Genomic DNA, 26,345 nt, shown 5'->3' on the forward strand with positions numbered 1-26,345 from the left:
ATAAAACATAGATTTAGATTTCTCCCCATAAGGCTTTGATTCCCAAAAAATAGCCAATACCTCCATGGGGCAGCCGCCTCCCAAATAGGCAAGAGGAAAAACAACATAAAGAAACACATGCACAAGGAGAACATTAAATCAGAGAACCAAATCTCTAACCATGTGGCAGTTACAAAAATAGAAATTAATCTTAAAATCGGTGTTACAGGAAAATGAAAGCAGAATACACAAAAAATAAACAGAATTGTACGTATATATATATATATATATATATATATATATATATATATATATATATATATATATATATATATATATATATATATATATGTGTGTGTGTGTGTGTGTGTGTGTGTGTGTGTGTGTGTGTGTATGTATGTATGCATATATATATATGTATATATATATATGTATATATATATGTGTGTATATATATATATATATATATATATATATATATATATATATATATATATATATATATATATATATATATATATATATATATATATATATATATATATATATATATATATATATAGTTTGAGTTAATTTGTTATCACAAACATTAATAGGCAGGTTAGAAAGAGACATGGCCGCAAACCGTAAAACATGGCTTGATAAGATTTACACGCTCTGCATATTAACCCATGTTGCTGGCTGTATGTACAGTTATGCATCCCGGACAACACTACAGCACATTTAAGATCCTGTGGCAGTCCACATGAACTCAAGTGTGCTCGCACACAAAATATCCCTGTGAAGTTTTACTCCAAACTTCTGGGGCTCTGGTTTGGTCTACACAAAGATATAGCAGACAAACAAACGAACGCTGTCATATACTGGTAGTATAGACACTAACGTTTTAATGATAGAGCTCCATCCACTTTTGGGTAATAACCTTGGGCTTGGCTGTGGTAAGGCACCATATATCAATGTGACGGACTGCAGGGGGCAAATGTCTGTTAGTTGAGCAAAAATGAGCATGAGTTCCCCCCGGCGAGATTCGCTTGTCATCCATCCCTGGGTTAGAAAGGGACACTTTGATAAAGAAACACTTCAAGCGTGTTCTATCCAAGTATCATGTAAACAAGTGCGATGTACAATTTCCACATTTAATAGCATATAGATGTGGGATCTACCTATCGAGTCTGTATTTCAGACTTATGGCTTCTAAGTCATTTACAAAATAGGTTTGAATCTTTCATGGCTGATGATCTAGAGAAGGAGTTTTCCAGGGCAAGGACGGTGCTTCAATGCTCCAGAGGGTTTTCTACACTCCTCTGGATTATTTCAGATGGTTAAGGCTAGGCAAAGGTTAAGGCTGGACTGTAACAAGTCTAGCCGCTAAGAGTTGGAGATAAAATAGCTGCAATGACGCTGCACACAAAAATGATCTAAGTTCAGTCAATTGGAACAAAGAAAACAGAGCTGACCTGTGAACTATCTACACAGAGTTAAGGCCTGATGTGATTAAGCTTCATGATGAACAGTTTTTAATTTAACTTCAAGAAATAATTCGACATTTTGGGAAAAACGCTTCCTTATTTAAATGCCAACTTGCTAAAAGTCAGATAAGATGATTGTAGGGTTGTCACGATACCAGAATTTCAGTAGTCGATACCAATACCTTTGAATTTCCACGATTCTCGATACTAATTTGATACCACCAATTGAATTCTCTAAACAAGCCGGGGTGCCTGTCTTTGAGGTGTTTGGCCAGGTTTGACCTGCTTCCTCCTTTCGTTTGAAAACTTCTGAGGCACTGTTTGCATGTCGGCTTGTTTGAGTCTGGAATTGCTCTGTATTTATCCGCTTCGAATGCAAAATATTTCCACACGCGACTCTTAGTACCTGTCTTGTCGACGAGCCGACGTGTTGTGCTTTCACTCTCACTTGCTGAAGCCATTTTTTTCTAAGACAGCAGGTTTTCTTCTTCAGCGCCGCTGACTGCTCTGTGCTGCTCACACGCGTATACTGCCCCCGTCAGTTCCGCCAAGAATCGACACGGCTCGCCGAGTGAAAAGTTGTATATTCGGTTCTGACGTTACCAGAAAAAAGCAAGTATCGAATTAATTTTTTTCGTGTCGGCATCGAATTGGTATCGAAGTATCGGTTCTTGTGACAACCCTAGATGATTGATACCAGCTTCATGTCTGTATGCTAAATATGTAGCTGGGACAGGCAGTTGGTTAACTAAAAGAAAACCTTCATGCAAAAATGAAAATTCAGTCATTGTCTACTCACTACCATGCTGCTGGGTAGTCAGGTGAAGTTTTGTAGTCTACAAAATATTTCTGGAGCTTCACAGCAAAACTGGCTTGCTCCTCCTAAACAACTGAAGCATAAGGGGAAGTCCAAGGAAGACTTGCTTTGTCAGAGAACCTCTAAAGCTCACTTATTAACATGCAATATCTCGTAAAAGTGCAAAAAGATCTAGATCTGATTTTACGGGTGTGCTTGAACCATCTTGGTCTGAAGCAGTTGCCAGTCACCCAGGGGAGACTGGATGAAGAAATAGTCAGATTTTGATTTTAGTGCTGATTAAAAATACAAGACAGAACAAATCAATAAGTGAACACGAGAGGTGCTTGATTTGTTTTTAACTTTGGTCAGAGCCAGGCTAGCTGTGTCTCACTGTTTTTAATCTTCATACTAAGCTAAGTTAACCAGCTGCTGTCTATTATTATTTACTTCACAGACATGAGAGTGGTATTAGATTTCTTACAGAATTCTTGGCAAGAATGCAAATAGGTGCATTTCCCAAAACACAGAATTCCTAAAATATTGAAACATTTTGTTGGAACTGTTCAAATAAATACTTCTACAACTTCTATTTGACACTAACAATAAAAACTAAGCATTCTTAACATGTTGGCAACATCAGAGTGGTTACCAACACAGAATTTATGTGCTGTTACTTGCAAAGTTGATGCACAGAAAGGGCTATGGCTTCACTTTATTTCATTTCCACCTGAAAGCCTACCAGCTGGAGCAGATCAGACCACATTGGCTTTCTGGGTTATTCTACTGTATATACACATTTGAACAGTTTAGTAGAGGCGTGATTCCAGGTTCAGCTCAGATTATGGCAACATGTCACCATAAGACAGTCAAGGTAAAAGTCCTGTTGGATATGGCTAGAGTGAGCCAGCATTTTTGAGCAGCTAACAGTGCAAACTCAGACAGGTGAGGTGAGGTTCACAGCTGGGTAAAAGATAAAAGAGTTGCAGGTAAACATGCAGGTTATCAGGTTAAAGCACTACTCTTCACCAAGAGTAAAAGTTAAGGACAGAGCACAAAAAGGAACAGAATCACTGTCAGCAGAGAAGTAGACAGGTTAGAAACTAACTGATGTTTTTTTTTTGGCAGCAACTTGTCTCACAAGAAAAGAAGGGAAATCTATAAAAAGGAAAGATTCTGTTATCCCCAACCACACTGGTCTGTGTCCAAGTATGAAGCAGATTGTCACTGCTTAGGGTCCAATCCACATGCACCAACTGTTGCCATAGAAACTCTTCCCTCCTTCGAATTGTTGTGACTGAGGATCCCAAAAAGCCAGACACAATTAATCCATAAGTGCATAAGCAACAATTGAATCAGTGTGTATGAGTATAGGAGAGCATCCAGAGAATGTAAGTGCTCAAAGAAAAACTGAATGTGTCACCCTAATCCATCAAATGTGGACTGCCAACATCTCTCAGACCCTACCTCCATACATCTGATTGTAGTGTGAATTGTGTGGCAGTGAACTTTAAAGCACCGGAGTGATGAGTAATGGCAACAACTGTGCTCCCACATAATTGTCCTCGGTGTGGGAGGTGAAGATGGAGCCAAGGGGGTGGGGGGAGCTGTCTGTATCAAAATATGGTGACGCAGTACAGGTTAATCCTATGTCTTCTGAGGGTCTGGGGAAATGGGGCCAGGTGTGTTGGTCCCATCCATACTGTGTACAGGGATCTGGAACTGAGGGGTAAGGACAGATGGAAACTGGAAGAGAGCCAAATGGAGTGTTAGGACACTTTAGAGCATCATAGACACATAGAGTAAATACAGTGTACTCTAATGTACTGACCTGAAAGAGATGGCCTCCCTGGCGTCGTGTGGCTGGGCTGAGGGGAGCAACTGGACTGAGCGTGCTCCAGAAGTGGATGTTGGATAGCAGGGGGCTGGGAGTCAGCAACAGAGTAGGAGTCTGAAGAGGGAGTCAAACAACACAGTTATTCATTAGAGCCCGACTGATAATGGCTGATTTGACATTTTTAAAGATATGATGTACCAGCATATGGACTCAATAATAGACGGTAAGTACTGAGAAATGCTACTGTATGTTTGACATAATTAACAGAGGCTCATTTATGCAAGTAGTTTGTCCACTTCAACTGTTAACTGATAACAGATATGATTGTTCAAATAATAAAATAATTAAAATAAATAAATAATAAAAATAAATATATATATAATATACATATATATACAGGGTGTCCCAAAAAAATTTATACACACTTTAGCAGCTGATAACTCAATTGTTTGTTGTTTCTTTGCAGATTAAACCCACTGGAATTAATGATGGCAGCCAGACTAAACTTTGAAGATAGGAAATTCATTCTAAAATGCTATTGGAAGTATGAAAATGCAGTTGAAGTGCAAAGACAAATTAGGAGATCTTGCCAAACAGGTGGATTGGACGGAGGGGTTTCGTTGAATAACCTCCACGTTCACCAGACCTCACACCACTAGACTACCTAAAAGACAAAGTCTACACTATGAGACCTGCAACAATCACTGAATTGAGAGCAGCCATTGAACAAGAATGCACGCAAATACCAAGGGAATTGTTTTGTGATGTGTGCGATTCCATTGCTTCACGTTGTCAGCATGTGTGTGTGTGTGTATATATATATATATATATGTATATATATATATATATATATATATATATATATATATATGTATATATATATATATATATATGTATATATATATATATATATATATATATATATATATATATATATATATATATATATATATATATATATGTATATTTTATTTTAATTTAATTTTAACACTTACATTAGTATCAGCCACAAAATTCCAATTTGGGTTTGGCTCTGCTGGCAATAGTTTGTTGACTAATTTAACCCTTCAGTCATGCTGTCATTCAGTCATTTATTCTTGTAAAAACTAATACATGCATAAATGTTAGGCGGGAGGTAAAAATGCTTGGGCGCCGCGCCTAAGCCGTATAATGGCAGGGAAAACCCTGATGTTTATTGGTCCTTACTCATTCCTTTGCCATATTTCCATTAATATCTTGAATTAAGTCTGTATTGTATTTTCCTTTATAACAGAGATGGAGGTCAATGTAATCAGGATTTACTACTTTTAGATATAAGATCGTTTAAATTGATGTCAATATGTCAAATGAATTAAAAATATATAATATAAATGGTGACATGCTGAAGTGTTTATATACCAAAGTGTCCCTTTCTAACCCAGGGATGGATGACAAAACTGACTCACCTCTGAACACATGTGTGGTCAAATTTAAAGATACTGAACACGAGAGCAGTTTACAAACTAATCCACATGCATCTGTTTTGACCATCAAGAACTAAACTGAATCCTCATATACAATGAAGAGGCAACATTCAAATCAATCACTGAAAGAAGAGAGAGAAACCAGAAAGAGGAACGTATTCATGTGAGCTGACTGGCAGCCGGACACTGGATCTCATGATCAAACTTGACCTGATTTGTTGAGGAGGAACAGAATAAAAGCAGCACTGTCTTAACCAGAAAATCTAATAGACCCCTGAATTCTGATCAGTGGCGCACACAGTCATGTGGTCTGCAAACAGCATCACTGAGAGCAATATCACACCAACAAAAACAGGGCGAAACAGGCCAGGCATTACAGATTACTGCTGCACTGCTGCCACCTGCTGGAGTACTGGAGGTTCTCTGTGCAATGTCAATTCTTGGTGCTGTCCAGTTAGACACCCATGCTAGTCTATTGTGGCCATTTTACCTAAAGAGGCAACTCTCCACTAGGATGACCCTTGGGCCTTTTATCTAGTAGAAAGAAACATATTTTTGTAAGGGTTGTGGTATTCTCTTCTGCTCATAGAGTAAAAAACTTACAACAACCAGAACACACTGAGCTGCACTGGACAGATAAAGACTTACGCTGATGGGCGATGTACTGTGTTAGTTAGGCATGCTTGGTTTTGAAACAGGAAGCAGTAAAGCAGCCAGCTGGTCGCAAACAATATTGTATTACATCTTAACAGAATACTTATGTATGTTTTGAAAACATTTGAGAAAAGAAACAGACAATGAACAGGATCAAGGCTCATATTTGATTAGCACTGCCTTGTTTTACAGTTTGATCAGAGTTTTTTCTGCCTCCATTTGCTCATCACAGGAACAACATGACAGCCACTTCTGGTTCACAATCTTGCTCTAATGCAGCTAACCAGTAACTTAAAAATGTCCCTGAAAGCAATTTAGACTTAAATAGGCAGTGTTAAATAACACTATCTAGGTTTATAGTTTATTAGAGAGAGAGAGAACAAGGGTTAGACTGATTATTTGCCTGGCCGATATTCAGCATTTTTCTCACTCAATGTCCCACCCACAACAATATCTGATTGGTAACAAGCCACAAATTATAATAATTTACTGCAAAATAATTAAAGTTATCAAATAAGAATGGAGTTTAAGTATAAAGTGAGCAGAAAATGAAAATACTGATGTAAAGTTCCTCAAAATTGTACTTACGCACAGTACTTGAGTAGATTATAGTTAGTTCCATACCATCACTGGTTATTAAGGGTGTCACGATTTCGATTTTAAAACGAAATCGACCGAAATTAAGTCACAATCTCAAACTTCGAATTAAAAGATGGAATTGTCAGTGCTGCCACGCCCCCATGTCATGTCCGGTCGGCTTGCCAAGCGTAAAAAAACACACACATGTTGAAGTGCTGCGAGTAAACCTCCTCTAATTTAGCTACTAGCTAAGCCAGTAGCTGTTGACTACAGCCAGCCAAACGATAGCATGGTGTTACACCATTCCTGTTCGGCTCCCGGACCGTGGTCAGGAAGCACAGGGGAGATTATTTCCTCCAGGGCCGAAGTTTATGCTTACCCTCGGGTTGAACCCCTTTCACGTGTTAAACTGGTCGGGAAATAATACCAGGGAGCTTTGCTGTATCTAGCCGTTGCCTTTATTCACAGCTAAACTGCAGACTATATCGTACACTTTGTTGCCGTCACTACTCCTGCTACTCCTTTCGCTTCTCCTTCCTCTCCCATTCATTCACTGTCCGCAAGCATACACGCTCCCTCACTCTCGCTCGCCCACTTACACCTTACGCACCTTACGCACACACACCTCACGCACCGCCCTATTCCTAGAAGGAGCTACACCACTCTTACAACAATGGCAACTGCAGATGCAGGAGACCCATAGACAGAACTTGAACCCCCTCCTCTTTCACTGGTGTGGAAGTATTATGGATTTCCAGTGAGTAATTTGATGTTTGCGGTTAGGATCAGTTGACCCCTAAGAGAGATGGCGAGTAAGTATGGACAGTAGTTTGGACGCTCTGGTCACTCAAATTGAATTTCACCATCAACAACACCTTTTACGTCACTCACTGCACCACACACACAACTGCGACTTAAAATCCAGAGAGACAGATGTGCATCGAGGGGCTGAGCATAATCCAGAATATTTCTAGCAGAGGGGTTTGGAAGACAACACAGAGAACCACAGTCTGTGGAGTCTTGCTGAAATAGACTTTCTGATTGCGATTTGACAGTGTGATTGTTTGGAGATTGAGATGATTGATCTCCCCGTCACCAGCGTATGGCGTTACTGACACGTTACTACATTGTCACCATAGCAACCCCATACAGTATGTTGGTGATGTCTGGACCAAAAAGCCTGATCTGATCACTTACAAATACTAGCGTGGACACTCAGTCTTTCAAATATGATTTGAGAAACAAATGGGATTTTGCCTGCTGTCTGAACAGCCTTTGTGTGTCCGTGGACGCAATCATACACGCAGGAAAACAATCTGTAGTTGATTCAAGAACAGAATCCTCTAGATGCCTTTTTTGTGTCAACTGGATGACTTTTGCCAGCAAAAGAGTATCGGGCTCTGGCTGCAAGTTTACATCGTTCAATTTCATATACTACCAAGACTGTAGTGATACAAAGTCAGTTCAAAATCAGTAAAGTTTCAGTTTAAACTGCGTTAGTACATCATTTTCACACATTTTGGGCCATTCTTACGCATATTAAAAGGTTTACAAAAATACTGTAGACATAAATTGTTTGAACAAATAAAGATGCAACTAAATGTATAACTTCAACAAGCAGCACCAAAGTCCCATGATGAAAAATCTTTAGAAACCTGTTATTGTAAACCACTTTATATGTTTTAATTATAATCAAATCGCCAGCCTACTCGGAAATTTTCTAGATTGGTTTCGAGAACAGTGGGAGATTAACCTCATTATAAATTCATTATAGATATGTGTTTTATTAATCTTGTTCTTTTTATTAACAATTTATGGGTCATGAATCAATCTTTGGCACACTGAATGTCAAACAGATCAGTTTCAAGGGACCTCCTGGTTTTATCTAGCCTTGTAGAAGTTAATAAAGAGAAATACAAGTCAATGCAACAATACATTATTTGTGACAGGCTAAATTTGCAATTTGTGTGTAATAAGTAAATGCTCCCAAAATGATACTAGAACAAGAGATGATGTCCCACTCCTAATTACACTTCCCTTTTCTACATATGTCCTTATTTAATTTCCTTTAAAATATATGAAGATGAGGCTAAGACTGAAAGAATGCAGTTGGCATATTTAAGTGGTTCATATTGTTTATATACTAAAACAACATATTTCACTCACTTATTATTTAAAAATCAAAGGCTGTTTGAAACTTCTGATTTGTATTGTTGTGTATTTGTATAAAGGTTTTGTTTAAATATGTCTTTACCTCAATAAAACTGATTTCAGTACGAAATGAGGATAAATCCACGCTCTCACCTGTAGCATTGCTGGTGTGAGAGAGGCCGTAGGCAGGGAGGGGCTGCACAGGTTCATGGGGGAGAAGTCAGAGGTGGTGACCAGCAGTGTTGGCGGGCTGATCTGCAGGACTTTCGGTGGCTTGCGTGTCTTTCCTGAGCTCTGAGTGCAGACTGTGGTGCTGCTGCTCACTGAGGACGAACTGGTTTCAGCTTCCCCAAAGCACGTCTCATCTCCTGAACAACCAATGCCACTGTCCACCTGGTCAGCAAGAGACAGACGGTAATTTCTACATGTGTTTTATGATACCATTTTCTGATTTTATTACTTCTGTTTTACATTTGCTATACTCTACAAAATCTGAGTCACTACAGGTGTGTGTTTGCATGTTTCAGGAACTCCACAGTGATTTTTATATGAATCTGCATCATTGTACAAACATATCAATTAACCACTTGCAATGTCATGTGTGATGGTAATTTTTAGGATGTGGTACTGCATGACTACTGTATAAATTACATTTATATTGACATATATATATATATACATATATACATATATATATATATATATATATATATATATCATATATACTATCAATATAAATGTAATTTATACAGTAGTCATGCAGTACCACATCCTAAAAATTACCATCACACATGACATTGCAAGTGTATACATGTATATTTAGTTGTTTTGTATACATGTATACATATATATATCCCTGTTTATATATATATATATATACACATTTTTTGGTTTTCAGTTGCAGCAGGCAGACATTTTCTTTTTCTAGGGAAAAAATGCTCCAAAACCCGGTTGTTCACTACTTGCTAAGCGACGAACAGGAGCCAACCAGAATCTAACTGGTGAAAATAGGGCAGCTTCTGTCAGTAGTTGGTAGAGAACACAAACAGAACAATAACAGATTAAATGCTCGACTTAAAGGAAAGATAATTTGGTCCCATGTCTGCTGGAGGTGAAATGACTATGTGTTTTTTCCCATTTTGAGATTGGGATTAATTGATAAATCTATAAATTATTTTTGGATTAATCGGTTTGGTCTTCCCCAGTGTAACACACGGCAATGATCTGCCTCATACTGGTTGTTTACTTTTATTTTAATCCGTTGATGAGGACAAACAATCACTAGTAGGACCAGCAAGCCAGTAGCATAACAGCAGCTTTTGTCCTTTGACCTTTAGCAAACTGATCAGTGGGGGTCTCAACATGTCACACACACACTGTCCATGGACCATATTTATGCAATCAACACGTCGCACCGGACCTAGTTCTTAGAAAGAAAATCGGAAACTGGCTAGACTGATGAGAGCTAAAAGCTGAGCCTTGAAACGTGTATTTTCCTGGTATTTCTTAAATTATTTAATAATTAGCACTGTGTGCGATGTGTTTGTATGTACAGTATACTTGCCTTCTCCTGTGCCTGAGCATCTGGGAGCTCCGATGCACATATAGGTTGAGATGATCGAGACTCCATGTCACTGTCAATCACCAACTCCTGGGAGGAATCAGGCACTAAGTTTGGGGACGGGCTTGCAGAGGTCATGTCTTGTAGGCTGAACGTCGATTCCGAAGGGCGGATGTGTTCAAATGAGTAGACAGACTGGGACGGCAGGAAGGAGTGTGTGCTGATGTCTTCGGCCCTCTGTGGTGGTGCTTGTAGAGGATCCAGGTGGTTGGAGATCAGTGTTGTCTCTATATCAGCCTGAGGAGGTGGTGCTGGCTTTGGAGGGGTGTTTCCAAACTTGATTACAGATGGCAAACCAGTTGGCTGCTGTGGCTGAGTCAACTGCTCCTGGCTCTGGGCGGTGGTAGAGAGAGCTCTCTTATCAGCCATCTTCTCTGCAGGGTTCTCTATTTTGATGGACTTGAAGAGCTGGCGTCCATTTTGTAGCGAGTTGAGGGTAAAGGAGGTGTACAGGCCGGAGTGGATATAGTCATTGCGGTTTGATTGCTTGGTGCTAGGGCCCAGAGCAGCTGTACTACCTCCTACTTTGCTGCTGTCACCAGACTCACCCTCCTGAAGGGTGCCGTCTCCCCTCTTTGACAGGGGAAGGATGCCCCCTGCACCCACATCCCCGCCCTCTGTTCGGGTAGCAACATCTCCTTTCAGGATGTCAGGATAGGACACAAAGCGATAGACAAACTTCTGGCCATTCACCTTCTTTATGATGTTCTGTAAGACATAAAAACCAATGGGAGAACAATACATGTTCATACACTTGGTGGATATAATAAAAAGTAAAAATAAAAGTACATCATTATCATCTAGGCAGAAAGTACACAGTGAGAGCAGAAAAATGTAGTATTTGTCTCCCAAAGAGGCACGAGCAGTAAAAAATAGAAAAGTGAGACCACAGTAAAGCCTTTTGCGTGGGACAGCTCTGTCCTTCCTGTCTGTACCAAACTAGCAGCCACTAACGCTGCAGCCAAACATACCATAGCAGCCCTGCCCAGAACGCCCACAGGGTCAGACTGTGCTCCTGCCAAACCACAAGCAGAGTGGGAGACAGACAGCACTCTCCCCCTCTTCCGCATGTCACTTAGCAATGGACTTTAAACAATTCTGAGGAGCAATTAACTTGTGTTTTGCCATTTACTGGTGCACTGCTTGGTGCAGCTGTCTGGAAGAAGCAGTCTCCTCTGAGTCTCCAGCTGCTGCTTCAAAACAAGTGCTGTTATGCAACTTGGGCATCATGTAATTGGTGTAATTATGACTGACAAGCATCTGATCCCATATGCATATTACCCATTCTCATCAAAGTCATATTCATTTTGGAACTGGGGAGTGAGTAAAAATATTAGGGTGCTCAGTCCACTTAACACACTTAGAGCTGTACATCTGTGCAAAGTTTATTCATTCAGTTTCAATAGGGATTCTGGATCATCATTAATGGTTGAAAAGAGAGCAGGAAGAGAGAAAAAGTCCACTTTTTCTAAAGTGCACATGTTAATAATGATTCTTTCATTAATTTACTGTGAAAGCTTAAAGCAGCTGTAAATGTTTTTTTTCTTATCAAAATGACTGTTCAATAGCTCTATATTCAAACACTAATCATTGTTATAGTGTTTGGTCCCATGTCTCTCCTCCCCTCCCTACTCATGCAGTAACATGTTCTGGTATCCCTGCTCACTTTATTAAATCAGGACAGAGAACTTTGTAAAGATATGTTCCTGTCTGCTCGGGGATCTGTTCTGGTACCTACACTGGCAATGGCGGAACAGGGAAAGTAACCAATTCCAGCACTCCTGATGAAGAAGAAACAGGCAACGAGAGCTGCCTCTGAAATAGAAAGGAGTTGTACAAGTGTGGTGACGTGAAGAGGAGGACAGGAAATTTGCTAAAACAACAACAGTGCTTGCAGCAGCTTTAAGTTCACTAAGGGTTAACTGTGCCACAAATATTTAAATCTGTATCTTGCTTAAAGTCAACTTCAGATAAACTTATAACCCACCTGGATCCTGGAAACCAGACAAATTTACTATGGCTTTCATAGTAACTTCAATACATTGGCAATTAAAATGACTTTTTCAGCAGTTTAAAACAATCTAAATATTAATAAAACTGCACTATGGTCAAGTGTAATAATAAAAACGCTCAACCTGCAATCTTTTGCTGAAAGGTCTAACGGCATTAGAATGAAGTACTGTTGTACTGCACAGATGCCCTGACTTACAAATCTTGTTTTTCAGATTTAAGAAAGCATGTTTGTTTGGTACAGACCAAAACAACCAGACCAGAACAAATGTCACATCATTAGACCTGTCACGATAATCAATAAATCAATTAATCGTATGATAAATAAAAAGGAGCTCGATAATTTTGCCGGCCTCGATAAATTCCATTTGCATGCTTGTTTGTTTTGCTCGTGTCTCTCACGTGAAGCCTCTTGTGAGCCGAACGCGACAGCTGCATTGTGGGAGCACTTCGTATTCAAACCGAATGACCGTGGTGAACCATTGTCTTTTGTCTTCTTTTTATTTTATATCCAAATGACCACAGGTCATAAACCAATGGGCTGTGTGCTCCTATCTACAGCCTGGATGTAAGCTACTGCCGTGATCAACCAAAACCGGCCGTAACACAGACTTACAAACATCTTTTCAAAATAAAATGGACCTTTTCAAAATAAAATGAACAGGTACAGAAACCCTTGCAGAAATTATTTAGACCCACAATTAATAATAAAATAATTTAAGTAACAAAAGTCTTGACAACTTAACCTGAACGAGCCGGTATGTCGCATTTGTTGTAAAACAGTAGCAACTAAAAGCGGCAATACAACAAACATCTGCACCAAAAGGCAGGAAGACACCGCCCCAACCGTTGGACGTCTGAAGCGTTTGGGGAGACTCGGACGAGGTCGGGAACAAATCTGTTCGGTGTGTTCAGCTGCGTTTGAAGCTTTCAGAGCATGTTGTCTGGTCCAATTCAACATGCGAAGTCTGAGGAGGTTGGCTGTCGGCCGTCTGAGCCATTGGATTCTCTGATTGGTTGTATGCCAGCTGTATGACAATTGTGATTGGCAGTGTGCTAGCGAATCAGCGCGGTGTGTGGGAGGGGCGGAATACTGTGTGCGCTTTGTTTTTCTATGCACTCTGTTCCGTCATTCCCTGTTTTCATGTTTTGGAGTACTGGCACGAGACTATGTCCGTTCAGGACGAATTAATCTGTGTTTGTTCCGTAATGCCTTGCTGCATCAGTTCAGTATGCAGCTGTTTTTGTCTGAAATAGTTAAGTTTCGTTTTGATCGAAAGTAAAGACAGTTGCGTGCATAAAGCTCTCACTCTCATTTTATACACAAAACTAGCGCCACCCACTGCATTGCATTTCGCGCTAGCGCAGAACATACACGCTACTGTGGAGTTGGCAGCACGTTGAAGCGGTGTGTTCAATGCAACTTGTCTGCTGAACGGGTCAGACAAGAGTCAACGGAGTGGTCGGATAAAGACAGTTGGCTGTCGGTTTGAGTCTGGGCGGTGTGTGGGGGCCTTTAAGCATAATCATCCGATGCATTTTTTCCAGCTGGGAAAAAAAAACAACTAAAGCTACCGTCTCCCCGACAGTCCACAATCACTGGGGCGTTTAGACGACAAACAAAATACAAACAGGACAGTGCAAAATGGTGCACACTCACAGACAGTGTAGTGCGCTACATCGCTAAAGAGATGCAGCCCTTTAATAATGGCAAAAAGCCGACATTTCAACAAATGCTGCAAACATTTGACAGCCAGTACAATTTGCCTGTCACAAATGGCAATTCCACAACTGTACAGCGTGAGAGACGACGTACTAAAGGGTTAAGCTTATTGTTTTTAGTTGTGTTTTACCAGATGTGCAAGTGCAATTTTTAGTTACAGAGACTGAGAGTCCTTTTTATTTATTGTTTCTGGTTGTTTTGTTTATTTATTTTGGATATCTAAAATGTCTTCTTCCAACGTTAATTATTCTTTATTAATAAAATTTTATTGATCTTTGAAAGGGTGTACTTGCATTATTATGCCAGTATCATTATATTAGTTGAAAAATGGCCTCAAAACGACAATATTATCGTTTATCCAATAATTTCTGGGACAATTTATCGTCCAGCAAAATTTGTTATCGTGACAGGCCTACACATCATTAAGATCTTAATCATTTAATCATTGGCAAAAATGAAGTCTGTGATGTAAATGATAATTTACACTTATTGTGAATCATATCAAAATTGTAAGAATGATTTTGTCTTTTAACCCATTGTGTTGCCCTACTCTTCATAATGTAATTATTGTATTTAAAAGTGTGTTTGTGTTTACGGATATGTAGTAGATAGTATAATAACACACATCTGGTAAAGTACCCCTAACAATTAAATCTGAAGGTATTAGATATCATTCTAACCTGACCCTGTTGACAGCTTTCAGTCTATACTGTTGCTGCTGAGCTAAGGTGAGCTAAAGCTACAGTTTCACAGACTGACGGGACAAACTTCTACAATAGTAGAACGTCTCTGGTATAACTTAGAGATACCATTTACTATTTGCTAACATCAGCTCATGGTCAGTACTCGACTGCTATCCAACTACAATGCAAACAGCTTGTGTATGAATTTTTTGCTCACTTAATACATTAATGTTTTGTATATATTATGACATGTGCAATAAGCTAACACAAGATTGTTTACTATTCATTGTTGACAGATATTCTGAGAATACTTGAAACCGCTTAAAAATCTAATTGGTACAGAGTGGGGTTTTCTCTCAAATCATCTTTGGCCGAGGGTACAGACACTGGTTTGTATTTGATGTTTGCTGCCAAAAGTTGATTTTTGGTTTGGCTGACTCACAAAATAAATGGTACAGCTTATGAAATCTAAAATGGGGTACAATAAGGCACAGGAAGGTTGTAGTGATGTTACATTTCATTCTTCGTTGGTGTGCTCTGAGTCAAAATGTAATATATTATGGCTTCTTTATGCATTGTCGCTTCTAGTTAATCAGACGTGCAAGATGGTTTGTTACACAGAAGGCAAGTGGCCCTTAGAAACTGTTCGGTAAAGGACTTGGCAGGTGATTGGATGAACCATCTGACCATCTGTCTATCACAATTAATCATGGGGCAAACTTCAACCAATCAGATTAACAGTAGGAGACAGCTACCAGAGGAAGAGCCAGTTGGTAAATCAACCTCTTACCAAACAAATTTACAGATTATACTGAAATGCATTGTATTGATCAGTACTGTAGCCGAAGTATTGCGTTTTTTCTGCTGTGTTTCCAACTTGTGGTTGAGGAAATTAATCAAATTGATACTGTTTAAGCAATATGCTACTGTGACTGCCACTTCAATCCTATGAAGAGGGCAATATAACTTTTGCTGGTGTGCACCCCTGCTGATTTCGAAAATACACTTTAATTTTACTCAGGAACCAATTCAGATAAGTATCTTGCAGACACCAGCATTAATACATATGTGAAGATGTTTCTCAGCAAACAAAATAAGGAGTATAGTGAGCTTACTGCATAACACCATACCCACATAATTTCTCAGAATTTTCAGTTTGACTGAATGAAAATGTCACAATGTCAAAAAAATGCTTGAAGACTTAATCAAATTGTTGTCATACTGGATACTTAGAATCATTTAAATCTATTTGTGCCTATGGCTTTGGATGGCAAATAATCAATGGAGGAAATATCAAGAAGTAGAAACACCCGTCTTAAATTAAGTAATCTACCGGTCAGGGGAACATTTTGGCCAACCATATTCTGACATCCCTTGTCTACAGAGGTCAACATCAAAAACAACTGTAAAGGCTGTAACTGGTCAGATATTTGACAAAGTTGAAGGACAACACATGCTTATGGGGTGTATATGCAACATAGTTGAGTAGCACATCAAATCAGGCTTCACAATGGGAATGACAAGTCTGGGACATGTGGGATAACCACAATGTTTAGGGCGCAGGCGCACAGCCGGCTTATGGTGATAGCATTGTTGTTGTTATATGTCAAACCTAAGCGTTTACAGACTGAGCAAAGACATAAAAGACAAGGCAGTGATGTGATGCATTTACCTTGTCATAGTAATATCTGAGAGCCCTGCTGAGTTTGTCATAGTTCATGTTTGGCTTGTTTTTGCGTGCTCCCCACAGCCTGGCCACCTCCTCTGCCTGCAACAGTTTAAACTCCCCTTCCTCATTGGTCCAGCAGATCAGCTGCTCATTGCTGGGATCCAATAAGAGCTGAAGAAGGAACTGCCACAGAGTGACAGAGTTGTCCATGTCTCTCACTGAAAAAACATAAACAACAAGTAATAGAAGTTAGAGTTTGAAAAATGATGTGCTTCCAAAAACTTGGAAAATATCAATAGGGTACACTACCGGAGTTCAATGGGTTCAGTTTATTCTGATATTTACATTGTGATGAAGCGCTGTAACAAAGTTCTTATTGTATCTACTGTCGCTCTGGCTTGTGTCCTTTAATTAATTAATGAATGAATTGATTAATTAATACACACAGTGTCAGTCTTACATGTCAGCAGTACATGTGTCCGTCTTAACAACACCAGGATATGGAAAAAAAAGACAGTGCTATATTTGACCTTTTTGAGCACAAAATCTGATACCAGATGGAGCATTAGGAAAATGGTAAAAAAAAAACAAAAAAAAAACTACTGATCCAAGTGATCCTCACCTGTTTCTTTAAAAAGCCAAAGAAACCACTCAAACTACAAAGTCCGTTGGATACCCCAACGTATGGGCAGAAATGTGGCATAATTGCTGTAAAAGGTTATTTAACATCCAAGGATAACAGGCTGTTAAGCAGGACCAGGTGCACCATCTGCTGCAAATGCTGTTCCCTTATGCGGTTCTCACATTCCAGGTTGATAATGCCACCATACACCCTGCTGAATATATTCAAGAGTGGTCTCATTAACAGCTGGATGAAGTCAAACACCTTCCATGCCATTCACTTAATGTGATGTTCTGGAGCCAAGAGTGTAAAGTAGACTTTCAGGTTCTTCGTTTCTTGGTGACCTCGAGTTGACATTAAAGATTGCTTTCTATATGATCTCTCCAAGGACTGTGGCTGCTTATAAAGTAAAGAGTGGCACTGTTGATGATTGATGACACTGAAATAATTGTATGCATCTAGTGATGTCCCAGTAAACCCATGGATCTGAAATAATGAAAACAAATTATATCTATTTAACAATCCCCCCCCTCTCCGTCTTTTCTTTGCCTTGTAAGAACACATGGTGTATAAGATGTGGCACTGTGAAGTGGCAACTGACTAGTTCTCATCAAGGCCAAACATCTTGTTCACATCTGGCTTTCAAAGAGCAGCAAAACACCATAGCCGTGAAAATGAAATGCCCCCTCACTGTGAGGGACATTTCATTTTCACGGCCACGGAAGTAATGAATGATATTCTAACAACAGGAGTAGAGGAAAACCATTCACAATGCACCCTGCAAGGACAGTAATCCTGACATGAGGCCAATGGTATCCACAGTATAGTGAAAATAATAATTACTATTTTTTCAATGCTGTATTGTTGTCACTATAGCTAAGAAAAATATTTTTTTTAATTGTTAGGACCTTTTTTTTGCACTTGACTATGTTCAACTACTGCAGCCATTCATTTTACTAGGTAGATACTGCAGACCTGCCAATGTGTTACGTTTTTTATTATCGAATTTAAGCAACATTATGTTTCTGGATTGAGTCTCATTCCCAAATCTTCAAATACCAATGCTTTGGTAAGCAATGGAACTGAGCCACCAACCCAAAGCATATATGGACATTTTGATAATAACCTACATTTTTCATAATGCAGTCCTACTGTTTGTCCTACTTTGTTTGGTATATCTTTGCCATATTCATCCCTTTTTAGCTGCAACCAGCAGCAGTATCGGTCGCTCTGTCAGTTGACAATAATTATCCAGTCTTTGGCAGCCACAGTTATTCGCAATATGACTAAGTGCAATATCCAAATCGCAAGAACTGCAATTATCCTATAAAAAGGTAAAATGTCAGGGCGACGTTTAGCTCAGTTGGTAGAGTGGGCGTCACATGTGCAGAGGCTTTGTCCTCGCTGTGGCGGCCCTGGGTTCAAGTCCCGGCCTGGGTGCCATATGCCGTGTGTCTCTCTCTCATCCTGTTTCCTGTCATAGCTTCAGCAGTACTGTCAATAAAGCCGGTAAAATGTGTTTGTGTTTTAATTAAATTTTGTAGTGCTGCAGAGATTCTATTCTCTATTCTCGCAAAGCTTGTTCTCCAAAAGAGGTGCCACATCATTGTGATTTTATCAGTTTTTCAATGACAATAAAAATCGTGATGTAAAATTGTAACATCCACAATGATCATTAATTATGATCGCAATGATCTACCAAAATAATCACAATATCACTTTTTGTGATATCACAAAAAGTGATATTGTGATTATTTTGGTAGATCAATGCGCAGAAAAGCATATGTTGGTCATGAATTTATTGTGTTAAATTAATTTTTATCTTCAACTAAGGTGCAACCCCCATCGGGCCTTTTCGCTGATTTTTTGAGTGGGTTTGTTGCAGCATGTTTTTCAACGTGAATTTCTATGCCTAGGTCAAATGCCATTAACACCACTGGTACACCACACAGGTGTTTTCACTTTGGCTGATGAGACCACCTCTCATTGCTGTATGGAAGTGTTACAAAACATGCTTGATTGACATGGTCTTCAGCTCCTGTCAGAGTGGGACACCAGTTGACTCATTTAGGTACATGACCTGAACAGACTGCTAGTATTGTTGCACCAAGCCTCATTCTGAAAAGAGGTCTACTCAGACAGAATAAAACATCTGATTTACACATTAGCTGATAAAATACTCCAATTTAATCCAGTAGGTCTACTGACTAGTGCCGACAACCTGAGACAAATGCACATTCCCTATCTGAAAACCTAAACATTTCAAGACAAAAAAATCTACATTTTTTCCTGATTTAATCTTAAAAATCGTTCAGGCCAGTCCCATCTGCACCTGGAGTAGGCTGAATTACATGTTACAGTTACAGTTACATGTGTAACTGGTGCATCCTACTTGAGTGTCTCAGACAAGTCAACGCAAACCTCAGGACTAATTACAATCCTTTCTACCGCTCATCTAAAGTAGGTGCACTACTGAAGTGTCATATAATTACAAGCTGTCCAGAGAAAAGTGACAGGTTCCTCTTCTCACCAGAGGAAGGACTTTCGGCAGATAAAAACAGAAGATAGATGGGAGGACTCATTCTGTGAGCGACAAGAGTGGGAGCCCAAAATTTAAGACAGAGTATACATATAGTGTGGGTGGATATTATAGAAACATCAAACACTACATAACTATTAAGTGACTCATAGATAGTAAGATAACACATTGTCTTGTGCACAGAGTCAGTGCTCTCTGCATCCTTACAGCCTGCAATGGTTTGAGAGATTAAAGAAGAGGAAACCTACTTGAAGGTTCAGTGGTGTTTAGATCTGCTGGTTGGGTAGACCAAGAACAATGAGTTTGACAATATACTACTTTAATGAAACCTGTGTAAGGAAACAGTACCTTGGAATCTCACACCATATCTAAGTAACCTCATACATCAATGGTCTCTCATATTTGCATGACAACCACTCTGCTGGGTAACGCTTTAAATGTCATATTTATAGCTAATTGAACGTTAGTCTGCATTTGCATTTAATTAATGAGACTCTGGCGGCCTGCCATGGTCTAAGTTGCTGCACCATAATCCAAAAAAGATCAACAAATGTTTTTCACTTGGCATAATATCACTGAACATCTCCGACATTTTGAGCACACACAAACAAACACATACGAAGCCCTGCAAATTACACCACCAACCCCCTTGTATCAAAGCTGTGTCAATATAACAACTTCAGGGAGGCGGAAGAAGCTATATCTTCTGGTCATGGAAAGAAGGAAAAACATAAGACTTACAGGAACAGCTGTCAGGTAAACTTGTGGTCTATAACAGTGACATTAAGTTGATCAATCTCTTGCCAGTCTGTGAGTCTGTGTTATCAACCTAGCTGGCCAGTGCTTAACCTATATCTCTCTTTCGGTATTTCGTTTACCAGCCACTTCCAGCGCAGTTCTGCGACTCTGTGCCTAGAAAATGTGTTGACACATCTCACCTTATTTATTACATTTGATAAATGCCAATGGGCAGCGGTGTTTATGAACTGACCGTTGCATTCTCCTGGAACAACCTCAACCATACAAACCAGACAATATATAGATGGCACTTACGGCCACTTACCATTTTAAATAAAGACAGATTATCTGGTCTCTTGGGCAACATTTCGTTATAAATCAGGACTAATAGGCTACAAGACTAAAAGCAATAGATTAATACGACTAGTGACTACAGTTTACATGCTTGTGTTAACATTGTGTAGCCAGAGCTGTGTAGTCAAGTAAATAGTTAGGACTGCACTAATCAGAGGGTAGCAGAGACAAAGCTCAGTGTTATATTTGATTATTTTCTACATTTCATATTCTCAACAATTTCTCATCAATGGTCATGTTATTCATGAGACAGCTTCTTAATTGTTCTCTCAACGTGCACCAGATTGATACATTTAACTTTAAAATGTGCGAAAATTTTCTTCAGGGGGGAACATGCCATACTCACCATAGTCTCATGAAATCCTGTGGAAAACACTGCATTAATTAATAGTTAATTCCAAGTTAATAAACAGCGAAATGCTTTATAAATCTTTTATTAAGCAATTTTTTAAAAGTTGCCAACTGATGTTTTTAATACTTAATTTGACCTTGACGATTTGACCTTAAAACTGGTTAATACATTATTTATAAAGAATTTCATTATTGTTAACAGTCTAATACCTTAAACAGAATATTTAATTAACTAGCTATTTACCATTTAAAATTATAGGATAATAAAATGTTAACCTATGCTGTATGGGCAGTACTAAGAAAATGTGTTGCCTTCAATCTAATTCATGGTAAATAGTAAGGGATTTTTTTTATGTTTTTTTATTTGAAGGATTGTGAAAATATTCAAAAATACAAAAACTAATTTTTGCCTTTTTGTTTTGGTTGCCACCAAGTCCTGAGCAAATTACTCTTAAGCTGCTAAATGCTTCACTGAAGTCTCAGTCGGGAGGGCTGACCGTCGCTGTGATTTATTGTCATCACAAACACTTGGTGAATTAAAGTTTTTTGCCAATGACACATGCTCTTTTTCGGGCAGAGGAAGAGTCGGTAGGACGGGTGGGAGGACGGACGCTTCTCCACGTATGCGGTAATTTTTTCCTCGTATAAGTTGCCAAAGACAGTTACAGTCACAATGTGACTTTTGTTTGGTCATGTAACGTGCTTTGTGGTAAATTTCTCTGTATTAAGTTGAGTGAAGGACCTGTGTAGTTAACGACGGTCCGATAGACACGCCCCCGATATGTGAAGCCGGCTTATCCGTTCACACTGGTTCCGTTCTCCAATAATAGGGCCCTGATACTACCTCCAGAGGCGTATCAGGGCCGGAGTGAAATTTAACCCCTCGCCGCCTCCAAGAGATTCACACTGAGACGGAGGCAGGGAATTGGCGTACTAAAGCCGCACCCAAAAGCCAGTGTGAATGGGGCTAGTCTCTATCCGTTTCTGCTGTTTTTTTTGCATATTTACAAAACAGTTGGGTTTTAAAGTTCACAACAACTCACACTACGGTTGGGAGGCATGGCCCTAAAATAATATCGTATTTTTTTAAAATCTTATCAAAAGCACTTCATAAAAGTCCCAATCAATCAATCAATCAAATCTCAAAGCATTTTTGACCAAATAGGCCCTAATAAGATATAATTTTTAACATTATCATAAGGATGACTATTCGTATGTTCACAAAATATCAACACAACTAACTAAGTGGAAAGACAAGTACTAGGACAAGTAGAATGGTCTGACTTCATAAAATGACATCACTTTACTGTCATGAAGCCTTAAAACATAACTCAAACTTAATATAACATGACTACTTTTAGTTTTGGCAGAACCATCAAAAAAACTTCACATTCACAATGTAAGACATATACCCAAGATGGTGAGTACAGATCAGTAAAGCAGTTGACAATCAAAGCAGAGACATAGTGTTGACATGCTGCAAGAAACTGGTTGGCAGGGGTGGTAAACCGTGATAAAAGCATTATACTATTGCACATAGTGTAAGCCAGATGCATGCACTCCCACACAAACATATTATATTAAAAAACAATAGATGTCATGTTTGCTCTATTTGTCCATTATGGTAAGTACGTTGCTGCATCAGACCAGGTAACCATGAAGATGGGTTGAGGGTGATTCTAAAGAAAGATAGTTGATTATTAGGGTGTCCCCATTCCAACTGTAAATTGATCAAAATTAAAAGCAGCATTGGCAATACCATGTTACTTCAAAAAGCCACAGAAACTCCTCAGTCATTGTTGACACTTATCCTGTGTGCATGAATACAGTCAACTGACCAGTATCACTGAAGCTTATTTTTTTGGAGGTTTCCTTGTGGGGGAGCAACTGAATTGAACGGACAACATTGTTGATTTGCTTGGGAAGATGGCTTAATCAGTGCAGATTTAAAAAAAAAAAACTGAACAACCTTTGACTGTTTATTATTGAATCACAGAAGGGTTGTATTTTTTGTTGAACATTGGAATCTCTATTACTTAAACTTGTCTTATCTGATCTGCAAAAAGCAACCAGGATAAGTCAAGCTGTGGTAAAATGTATCTGTCTTTTAAAATAAAAAAAAAATTTGAAAATGTAAATAGCCTAACAGTTGTTCGGGCATCAAACCAATAATCTGTTGATCTCTATAAAATACAGATATGTGTCTAACAATAGCATTAATCATGCAGATCTTTCTCTATTTTTTTTTTTTTTTATTGAAAATCGTATTGAATCACGACCCTAAAATTGAAAGTCAAATCAAATAATAGCTTTTGAAAATTGTGACACCACTATGAATTATTGAGTACCATTTCCAGGTCATCAACACTTTGGGTTGATGGCTCAGTCCAAGCCACAACGAATACAACAATCCATAACATGTTTGACCAATCAAATATCTTTCTCCGCAATCATTCCACTCTGCCTTTTGACCATTTAGGAGAAGGCATCTTTTGTGGGTGTCAGCTGTTATGACCCTATGTAGTTAAGAGTGTGGCACAATGGTGCTTGCAACCCAGAATTGCACTGTGATGCTTACTGCAACTTGTATATTACTTGTTATGGCCCAAGCCTCCAACATAACCAATGCTGCAAACCGCAACTTCACTTGTCTTGGTCATGACTGGACCTTCTTAATAAAATGTCACATCCTATTAAAGTGTGGGCATAGAGATGCACACAAGTTTATGCAACTACGCAGAGAAAGTGTCAGGAGGGGCACACTGTTTCTCCTAGAAAAGGATTTCTATCATAGTCGTCAATTTTAAGATATCTCCCCGAGCAGGTTTGGTGTACAGTATTCCTGTGATTCACACCTCAACTATTGAAGCTTATTCATATTGCTTTGACAAGCCAGGCAAGAAGTTATTGGCAATATGTTGACACAAGCTGCTGTGTGACAGTAATCCTAATAATGACTGGTATGTGTCGCTGGATTTTCATGTGGTATTCCTGCCATTTTGTCCACTACATATTACAGGCTGAATGTGACTTGGGCTCTGCCTGTCAATGTCTGTCAACAAGTGTGTGTGTGTGTGTGTGTGTGTGTGTGTGTGTGTGTGTGTATAAGCTTCTTATGCGGACGGGTAAATCTGCCCTGACTCATCCAGACCTGCTGGGTTGGAGACACACCCCCCACACACACAATCTGTCCCTAACTGTCATGTTAAAACCGGTGATATCGGGGCAAAAATAGGACAGTGTCAAAACTGCTGCCAGGGAAAAAGATTACCGATGAACGTTATGTAACGCCTGACATTAGCGGCAAACGTTATCAACCGAGCAGTGAGATAACCTTAGATAGGTCGAATCAGTCATGTAACATGGGTTATTCATGCGCTAATAACGCTTGGGCTAAAGTGACTGGTATCTACTGTCCGATAGTCAGACAAGCACCCACACTGTGCATAATAAAAGACCACTTGTTGATGAATAACCTCAGTTTCGTTATCGTCAACACAGACCGCCAATTATTTCCCGACAAGTGTCATTGGCGAGCTCAAGTGCCACCGTCGTCTTGAGTGCAAACAGCCGAGGAGACAGACAAATCAAAGCATTAATGTTAGTTTGCTAACTGTAAGTTAGCTTTTGCTAGCTTCGTGTTAGCTTCTCTGCTAACATTACCTCGCTCGTAAAGCCCGCTGAATTTCCGAGTCGTCGAGCCGCGTCGAAATATTCCCAAAACATTTCTGGAAAGCTTTCTATCGTGCCATAGTCCCGGAAATAAGTTTCAGCAAGAATGTCAAGGAAATAACTGGAGATAAAATACATTAAACTGCCTTTGGCTTGTACTGACGCTATATCCTCTGAACTGAAAAAATGATGCGTTCAGCGTTCCTCGTACACCTCAAGACGAAGAACTGTGGCGTCTCTGAATGGATTTGGTTGGAGACTAAGTAGATTGTGTTGGTAGCTGTTGTTTTGTAATGTTGAAATTGTGCAATAAATACCACTAAATACCACTATTTATTGCACTGAAGTTGACTTGCGATGCCAAGGTTTTTTTATTAGTGTTTTTTTTTTTTATAATCACAAAATCTAAAAAAAAAAAAAAGGCAGTGACAACTCAAAGAAAATTGAACATGTACCGTTTCCCTCGCAGATGCGGTTTATTGTCTTCTATAAAGTGTACATCTCAGCTCTTCCTGTAAGAGAAAATGACCACCTGTTAGCTTGATGTTTACGGCGGTCAAAATTCCGATGCCTCCAACAGCACGCAAATGTGCCATTAAACTCTCGCTGAGATCACTTCCTCTCTGTGTCTCTGGCGAGGTTTATTATTTTGTTGACGCTTAAGAGCACAGCTACAAAGTCCCGTCATATAAATAGTAGTGATTGATGTCTCTAACATACATGACCTACTGTTTATTTCTCTACCGTAGGCTTTTGGTTTACAAAGCGTTGCTCAAATCTGTGCGGCCAATCACAATTAGATTTTTTTTCTTCAAAAATCTTGCACGATTTTAAAAAGCGTGAGCGCAGCGTCAATTTAATTAAAAACGATTCAGCCAAACACATTTAGCAGCTATGCCAGGTTGTAATGTGAATGAATGGATGCACTGTCAAATAATTCGATTTAGTGCCAATAAAGGAGAAAGGCAGCGCCACTGTGGGGAAATGTAGTTGGCACCTGTTGATGAGAAAGGAATGAAAACAAAGAGGTGGTAGAAGCATTCCTAATGCCTGTGCAGAGTATTCCCACACTACATGTATTTCTTCCTCACTCTAATATGACTGTCAGTCTATCCCAGCATGCATTTGAGCAGGAGATGGGTCCCCATTCTGCAGTCTGAACACACATCTCTACAATGGCCACCATCTGGAGGAGAGTGATAGCTGCAGAGGGTTATACTTGTTGATGTACACGATACATTAAATGTCCACTCCTTCAGGCCAAGTGAATAATGGCTTCTGCAGTTTAACTCAGTTGTAACATTTGAGCCTGCCGCAGGAATAAGGTGTGAATTTTTGTTCCCATCTAGTGGCCTTTTTCTTTCTATAGTAAGGTCTAGAGCGTGGGATTTAAATGACGTCACTGTAATACACTAAACAGACAGGCTTTAATCAC

The 26,345-nt window shown here is 39.3% G+C and overlaps 1 protein-coding gene across 1 annotated transcript; it reads right to left on the reverse strand.

Annotated features, from left to right (window-relative positions):
* Positions 1-849: 849 nt before the first annotated feature.
* On the reverse strand, positions 850-25,112 carry elk4 (ETS transcription factor ELK4). The gene is made up of 6 exons (XM_030420294.1): positions 24,902-25,112; positions 16,638-16,852; positions 10,493-11,257; positions 9,082-9,321; positions 4,076-4,195; positions 850-3,990 (listed from the first exon to the last, which is right to left on the reverse strand). Exons 2-6 carry the CDS (start codon positions 16,842-16,844, stop codon positions 3,892-3,894), a joined length of 1,431 nt encoding a protein of 476 aa, XP_030276154.1. The 5' UTR covers positions 16,845-16,852; positions 24,902-25,112; the 3' UTR covers positions 850-3,891.
* Positions 25,113-26,345: the final 1,233 nt, after the last annotated feature.

This window comes from Sparus aurata, chromosome 6 (genome assembly GCF_900880675.1).
Source record: "Sparus aurata chromosome 6, fSpaAur1.1, whole genome shotgun sequence".
Classification (NCBI taxonomy): Eukaryota; Metazoa; Chordata; class Actinopteri; order Spariformes; family Sparidae; genus Sparus; species Sparus aurata.

Excerpts from the sequence above, each read along its gene's own strand:
- elk4 (XM_030420294.1), bottom strand. The coding sequence starts at position 16,844 with ATGGACAACTCTGTCACTCTGTGGCAGTTCCTTCTTCAGCTCTTATTG. Across the intron at positions 9,322-10,492 it reads ATGCTCAGGCACAGGAGAAG|GTGGACAGTGGCATTGGTTG; the intron begins GCAAGTATACTG and ends CTTGCTGACCAG. Across the intron at positions 3,991-4,075 it reads AGGGAGGCCATCTCTTTCAG|TTTCCATCTGTCCTTACCCC; the intron begins GTCAGTACATTA and ends GCTCTCTTCCAG.